The sequence below is a fragment of the Delphinapterus leucas genome, chromosome X (assembly GCF_059928025.1).
Source record: "Delphinapterus leucas isolate spDelLeu-1000000601 "Yukka" chromosome X, BTC_Dleu_Yukka2, whole genome shotgun sequence".
In the NCBI taxonomy this organism is placed as follows: domain Eukaryota; kingdom Metazoa; phylum Chordata; class Mammalia; order Artiodactyla; family Monodontidae; genus Delphinapterus; species Delphinapterus leucas.
Genome location: NC_143150.1, coordinates 25,071,443 through 25,078,974, shown reverse-complemented (window position 1 = coordinate 25,078,974; position 7,532 = coordinate 25,071,443). Strand labels below are relative to the sequence as shown.

The following is a 7,532-nucleotide window of genomic DNA, read 5'->3' as shown; positions in this document are numbered from 1 at the left end:
CTCACCCTTCCTTTTAGAACAGGAGTGTGTGTGTGTGTGTGTGTGTGTGTGGTTGCAGGCCCTAGGTGTGGGATTGGCAACTATTAGCATCTCCAAGGGATCCGCTATGCTAGCTGCCACTGTGCGCCTGCGCCCCGCTGCCTGCTCCTACTCCCCCCTCCCCTCTGCCACGTCTGGATTCACTGCAGCACCCAGTGCAGCTTCCCGCCTCTGCCACATCTGGGTTCACTGCGTCACTCAGAGCAGCTTCCGGCCTGCTCACCCGGTAGGAGGGGCACTCAATGCAGCTTCCGGCCTGCTCACCCAGTAGGAGGGGCTCTGGCAGCGAGGTTGGTCCCAGCAGGCCTTGCGGGGCGACTCGGAGCTCACGTGCGACCCGTGGCGCTTGCGTCGGCCTTTTTGGGGTTGGCGTGGCGCAGTGAGGGGATCTGCCTTACTTTCTGTGAGGAAAGCCGGACCGTGACAGAGGAAAGAGGCCGAGGAGGAGGCCAGGACTGGGCTAGAACTGAAGGAGGACTGAGCCGGGAGGTGAGGGGCTTTACCGGTGGTGGCGGCGGCGGCGGCAGGCGGCATCTTCCGTGAGGCAGTTGGTTGACTAGGCCGCAGCGGCCATGGCCGTGCAATTTGGGGACCATGCCAGCGGGTTCCGCCACAATGAGGTGATCGAATTCATCAACAATGAAGTCCTCATGAACGGGGGCAGCCCTGATTTCTACGCGGACTTCTGCTCGCGGTCCTGGAATGAGGTAGAGGATCAGCTGCGCGACGTCGTCACTGACCCGCAGGTGCCGTGCGCCATTAAGAGGGCCTGTGCCTGGAGCGCGCTGGCCTTGAGCGTGCGTGTGGGCGCGAGGCAGCGGGAGCAGCAGGCGTGCTGGGTTCGGCAGCTCCAGGAGAAGTTAGGGGAATGCGAGGCGGCTTCCCGGGCCGTCTCCTGCGAGCTGAGGCGCCTGTGTGAGGGGCACGAGGAGGCCGCAGTGCAGCTGCAACGCACGCAGGCCGCCTTGCGGGAGGCATTGGATGAGCGAGATATGTTGCATGGGCAACTGCTCCAGCTCCAGAGATTGGTCCATGTAGCCCCATTGGCCCACGAAATGGTGCCTCAGCCTCAACCCGAGCAGCTTGGGGCCACAGCATGGGCCATGGATGCAGGGGAGCAGGGCAAGATGGTAGCTATGGGGGCACAGGGCGTGCCTCAGTCAGAGGGCCAGATGGCAGCCACAGCAGCTGTGGTTTATGTACCGGGATCCCAGAGCCCCTGGGCCCAGGTCATGCAACCCCCTGTGCCAGTGCAGGTGCCACAGCCATTCCCATTCCATGTGCCATTCCCAACGGGATTCCCGTACTCGACATCTTTACCATCCTCAGCAGTTACGGAAGGAGCAGCCACCGCGACAGCAACAACAATAGCAGCAGTCACACCCCAAAATTCTACTCCGGGAACCTACCCACCTGGCCTGTGGGCTTCAGTGGGGGCCCAGGAAGAGATAGCCCTACCGTATGACCAGAATTGCTTCTTCCAGGAGGAATATTCCGAGAACTTCCAGGGGGAATATTCCCTGGGAGACAGCAGGAGCTACAGCCAGAACGAATATCCACTGCTGCTCCAGGAAACGTATCCCCTGGGGAAGAGCGAGAGCCACAAGCAAGAAGAAGGTCCAGAGAATTCCCAGGGGACATCTCCCCCGGGAGGCAGCACAATCCATGATGTGAGAAAAAGCCCAAAGAAACAGCAGCCTCAGGAAAAGAAGGCCAAGCAACCAAAAGGGAAAAAAGCCTCAGATTCCCAGCATCGGGGGAAGCCTGCCTCATGCTTCAGTCCTAATAATTGGGAGTGCCCGTCGTGTAAAGTGACGAATTTTCAATGGCGCAAGGCCTGCTATAAATGCAAGAAAGTCTGCATGGCAGTTGAGAGTGAAGGCCCGGACCCAGGACAAACCCACTAATTTCAGGAAGGTAAGTGAGAATGGAAACACTCCAAAGAAAAACCAATTTCCTAACAACCCCCCCTCTTTTGATTAAAAAGTAATTCATTTACTTCACAGAAAATTTGAAAACCAAAATCATGATATAGAAAATTAAATGAAATAATTCATTATCCCATTACCCAAATTAAGCAATTTTTATCATCTGAGTACACACACAAATATATATACACACACACACTTATATTCTTATTTTGTACATTTATTTTAACAAAGACCACTTAGAGTATCACACTTTTAAAATAAGGGATTTCTCCTAATTTCTTGTATGTTTGCAGGGGCTGGATTCTGGATGGCTGATGCTGATTCGTTGACACCCTGGAGATGCTGAAGTCATGAAGAATTTATTTTCTTTTTCACTCATGTCTGTTTTATTAACCTTCTTTTCCTGAAAATACCATGTCTTTGCCTGGGAACAGCCGTGTGTTTTTAGAGTTATAAGCTGTATTGAATTTTAGGAGCACTGCTTTTCCTTGAAAATGCTATTGTTCCTTTGTAACCTACTGCAGTATTCATGTTTTCTTCTTGTTTTTAAGTTTTATAGGTGAGGGCCTCTTTTTGTGTCTCTGAGCCCCACAGAATTTGCTTGTTGCTGAAGAATCTGAACCTGTCCCATTAGAAGATCTCTCAAGAGTCTAAAGAAATAACTCTTCGTTTCTGACTGACCCACACTTCAGTGAGACCCCCATCCCCCCACCACTGGCTGAAGCCAAGAAGAGTGAGAAGTCGGGGAAGAAGAGATGCTTTGGCACTTATTAGGGGGAAAAGGGGGGCAAAATAATTTTGTTAGGATTTCTCTGTTGGGACATGGAATTAATTCAGAAGTGTTGGGGGGGATTGCAGTGTTAAATACTATAGGTGATAGCAAATTTGTTGGATTTCATTTAAGTAATTAGTTATTGATTGCCTAGTGTATGATAGGAGCTAGAATTATGTGGAATTATCTAGTGCACACATAACTCTTTTTGGTGAGTTTGGTTAGATGACAGGAGAGAGCATAATTTGAGATACATTACAGATCAGAGGTGACATTTGTCTTGCATGTATTGTAACCTTCAGGTAAACCTAATTGATATAACATCCAGATATTTTTGCAGTTCTGGGAGCAATCTCAAAGAGACTTTAATGGAAGGACTTGATTGCAGAACTGCTCATCTCACTGGTCCCATGTGAGACAAGTGAGTAGTGGCAAAGAGTGGAAAAGTGGCCTAACAAAATTGCAGGCAGGACTTTTCGGATACTCTCCTCATTTCCTCCCTTGAGAGGGACAGCTAGTTTCCTGGTTGCCTGAAAGACCACTGGGCGACTGTCTTAAAGAAGGACAGTGCTTGGGGGAGTGTTTGAGCCCTCAGCTTCGGGCAGCCACCATCCCAAGCCCCTTTCTGGTCAGTGGATGAAGAACAAAATGGATTCCAAGGACAGACATCGTGCTATGGATGGCGCTTCTCTTGGGAGGACTAATTGGATTAAAACTAGAACTGGACTGGGACGAGCACTCTTGAGAATGCTCGTGGGCCCTTCTCTTCCACTTGGTGTGTTCTCTGCCAGCTTCTCAGAGGCAAGTGGAGCCCCGGGGTTGGGAAGTCAGATCAGCCTCCAGTCTGAGCAAAGCGTGTCCTCGAGTTCCCCCAGGAGATTCCAGCTCACCAAGCTCAACCTTTGTCAGAGGTTTCCTGATTCTAACTAGTAATAAAGAGTGTGCACTTACTTGCTGTGTCTTCTGTGTAGTGTGTACCTTGGGGCAGGTTTGCTCAGAAGCAGCAGTTTAAATCTGCATCTTCCCTCTATCCCACTGAGGTGATGGAAAGTTCAATTTCATTCACTATTTAAGGGCCTCTCCTCTTCCTGTGAATTACCCAAGAATGGGAGGGGGAGGGCCTTCTATGGGGCTTTCAATCCATTGTTATTGTCCCTGGTACTCTCACTGTCCCAAGTCCACGTGGTCCCTTGAGGGTGGGCATGTCTGCTTCTCCACAGCCAGTGGGGGTTGGAGGTGTCTTTCAGTGCCAGAAGACCTAATGCCAAGCGTCCAGTCTCTCTAAATACCCCATGCAGCCATTTCCCTCTGGGGCTGTGCCTTCTCCCTGGGGTCCTGGCACGGAGTAAGGAGTGCTTAGGTATCATAAGCAGCATTCTCCTCCTTTCTGTTCTCTAAGTCACTCCTGTCTCTCTTAGCCTAATTCGGTTCAGGTGGTCAGGATTATAGAAAACCAAATACAGGCTGGCAGCGTAAACCTCCCCTGGGATAAGGGGGGGGCAAGATCTGAACACCTTTGGAATGGGTATGGTGAGATGAGGGGGTGGAGGATAAAAATGACCCTGTCGTACCAGAACTCTCTTCTCTCAGAGATGACTAACCGTTAACAACCTTGGTTACTTGGGATAGGAGTAAAGGAAAAGAAGAGGGCTGTCGGGGGAATAAACGTGAAACTATTTGATGGGGTGGAGAGGAGATACTATGATATTTTGTAGATCCTAATGTCCCCTGTACACTTGGAAAGATGGGCATGTGCTGGTATTTTTCCTGCTGTATCTAAATTCAGTGCTGGTGCAATAGAGGAAGAGTATAAATGGTGGTGGAGCAAAGGAAGAAAGAATCAGGCCTGGCAGCAGCTAATGCCATTATTGATGGTAGGGGTGGGCCTGGCACTCGTCCCTTACAGGCACTTATGAAGGTGGTGATGCTGGAGGAGGGATATGGGTATTTCTCTGAGCAGGAGAGTGCAGGGGAGGTGGGAAGAGGCCTTTTATTTTTTTTTATTTAAAAATTTTTTTTGCAGTATTTGAATTAAATAGGATGAAAACTTGGTTTACTTTTTTTTTAAACATCTTTATTGGGGTGTAATTGCTTTACAATGGTGTGTTAGTTTCTGCTTTATAACAAAGTGAATCAGTTATACATATACATATGTTCCCATATCTCTTCCCTCTTGCATCTTCCTCCCTCCCACCCTCCCTATCCCACCCCTCCAGGTGGTCACAAAGCACGGAGCTGATATCTCTGTGCTATGCGGCTGGGGAAGAGGCCTTTTGAATCCTGTGGGAGCTTCAGAGCAAGAGAAGAAAAAAATCTGTGTGGAGAAAGTGAAGGATCATAGCAATATTCTCTTCCACTGCACCTCCTCACCCATTCTATCACTCATACCTGCTACTGGACTCTACACAGGAGCAGTGCCTTCAAACACCCATTCCCATTTCCACAATTAGTATACCATCTATCATTTAACCCCTTCCACTCCCACTAACAAAAGCAGAATCAGAAGCACGTCAAATAAGAGCACTTCCTGTGAGAGCATCTGCTGGTAGCATAGCATATTGGCAGGTGTGGGTTACGGAAAAAAGTCCCTGTGGTAGACAAGAGGTGGCGGCAGCTTCAGTGGCAGAATGGACAGGAACAAAGGGCTCAGCATTTCTTAAGATCCCTTAGGGATGAGAGAATTATACCTTGTAAAAACCAAGGGACTGGAATGATGAAAGTGGTAAAAAATGGTTCCTGGGATGCAACCATGCTTCAAATGAAGGAGATGTCTGATCCTGGACAGGAGTTCTGTCTCCTTATGGGGCAGTCCTCTTTGATTTCAGAAATGTAAGAGAGAACCAAGGAGATCTGAAACAACAGAAATCAATTTCCTGGGTAGGTCTCTGGTTATAAATATAGCCATATTTTAAAAAAGCTATAAACATAGCTTAATTTTACTTCAGAAAAATTAGAAAACAGAAAAAAAGAAAAAAAAATTCAACCAGAATCTCACCACTAGAGGTACCACTGTTTATATTTTTATGTGTTTAATTCCATATCTGTACACATACACACAGAGACTGGCATGATACATTTTTTAAAAACATCCTTTACATGCAGTTGTACGTATTTTATAGCCGCCTTTTTGTGATTAAAAAACCAACATGAGATCTACCCTCTTCACAAAATTTTAACTTTAAAATTTTACTGCACTGTTAACTATAAACACAATGTTGTACAGCAGGTCTTTAGAACTTTTTCATCTTGCATAATTGAAACTTTATAGCCTTATTTTAAATTAATTAATTTATTTTTCTTTTACACCTGGGTGCCCCAGTGTTGGAGGCCCCTTGTCCCAGACTCCTCCGTAAGGAGTGTGGCTCATGCCACCTATTAAGCAAACCCCAATCCTCCTCAATGCCTTCCCTCCTACTCAAGAGTCACAGTGCAGCACCGCCTCCGCTCAGGGCCTGTGGCCAGGTGTCCGGGACAGGGCTCTGGCCCCGAGGCTGTGTAGGGGCAGGACTGCCGGAGGCCAGAACGGGGGAATGGACTGCACATGCAAGCGGCACAAGTCTCTCCTGGGGCAGTGATGTGGGCCTCTGGCCAGGAACCATGGGGCCCCAAGGTCCAAGGCCAAAGCAACCCGAACACACCGGTTCCGCTGCACATCGTTGGGGCCAGTTGTTTCTCCCAGCAGTAGTTAGGTGTCTAGAATTCGTCCCAGGAGACCATCGCTGCCTGTACCTGGAGCCTCTCCCCTGAAGAACAGACTCAGGGCACTGCTCTCTCGGACCCAGCCCAACTGCCAGCACCCTGCGATGAGGAAACGGGCCCATTTACCCAAGCCCCTCCATCCGTAAATGTTCCCTTTTCAACAGCATAGGGGATGCCTGCAGGCCGGGGCGAGGACCAGGGCCTGGTCCGGGTGGGTGGAGTGTGGGGTTTGCCGGGAAGGTAAAAACAGAGTGCAGTTGGAGCGCGCAGGGTATACTTTGTGGCTTCGGGTGTGTGTGGAGGTGTAAGTGTGGGTACAGATAGAGGGGCAGGGAGAGAATGGGCTGGGGCGCGCTGACTGCGAGGCGTGGCTTACAGGATGGCAGAATTAGGCTCAAAGTGTGGCCACCGTTACTACATTCCCCAGAGGAAGCCAAATATCGCGGGATCTCTCGGGATCTCGCGGGATCTCGGGGGTTCTAAGGGGGCTGGCAGGACAGCCCTAGGATGAGAAATACCGGCGTGTGGCGGAGGCCAGAGGCCTCTGGTCCCAGACTCGTTCACAAGGAGTCTGGTTCGCACCACCTATCAAGCAAACGCCATCCTCATCGATGCGTCATCCCCCCTGCACTCCCCCACTGAGAGTCACTGTATGGCGCCTGTTCGCAGGGGCCCGTGGCCCGGTGCTGGGGACCAGGCTCAGGCCCGGAGGCTGAGCAGGGGCGGGACCGGGACTGCTGACACCAGAACGGGTGAGTGAACTGTGCATGTGATATATTAATATTAACATTTTAATATTAATCCGTGAACAGCATCTGCAAAAATGTATGTGATAAGATATTCTCATAAGCCCTAAGTATAAGAGGCTGGGGGCAAATGACAGCTACACGACCCGAGCAATCTGTGATGGAATGAGCATAGGGAAACAATGGATCATCTCACAGACCAGAAAATAGGAAAACCCTAAAATACTCTGCGAACCCAAGTACTCTACAAGTATTTACTAGAGAGCACAGTGGACCAATTTGAGAAAAGCAAGTGGAACTAGAATGGGTGCAAGCGGTATGTGGTAAGGTTGATGGGGTTGGATC

General features: G+C 49.6%; 1 protein-coding gene across 1 annotated transcript; it reads left to right on the top strand.

Annotated features, from left to right (window-relative positions):
• Positions 1-511: 511 nt before the first annotated feature.
• Positions 512-1,946, top strand: LOC149744180 (testis-expressed protein 13C-like). Its single transcript, XM_089904886.1, has one exon. It carries the CDS (start codon positions 612-614, stop codon positions 1,944-1,946), a length of 1,335 nt encoding a protein of 444 aa, XP_089761012.1. The 5' UTR covers positions 512-611.
• The last annotated feature ends 5,586 nt before the right edge of the window (positions 1,947-7,532 follow it).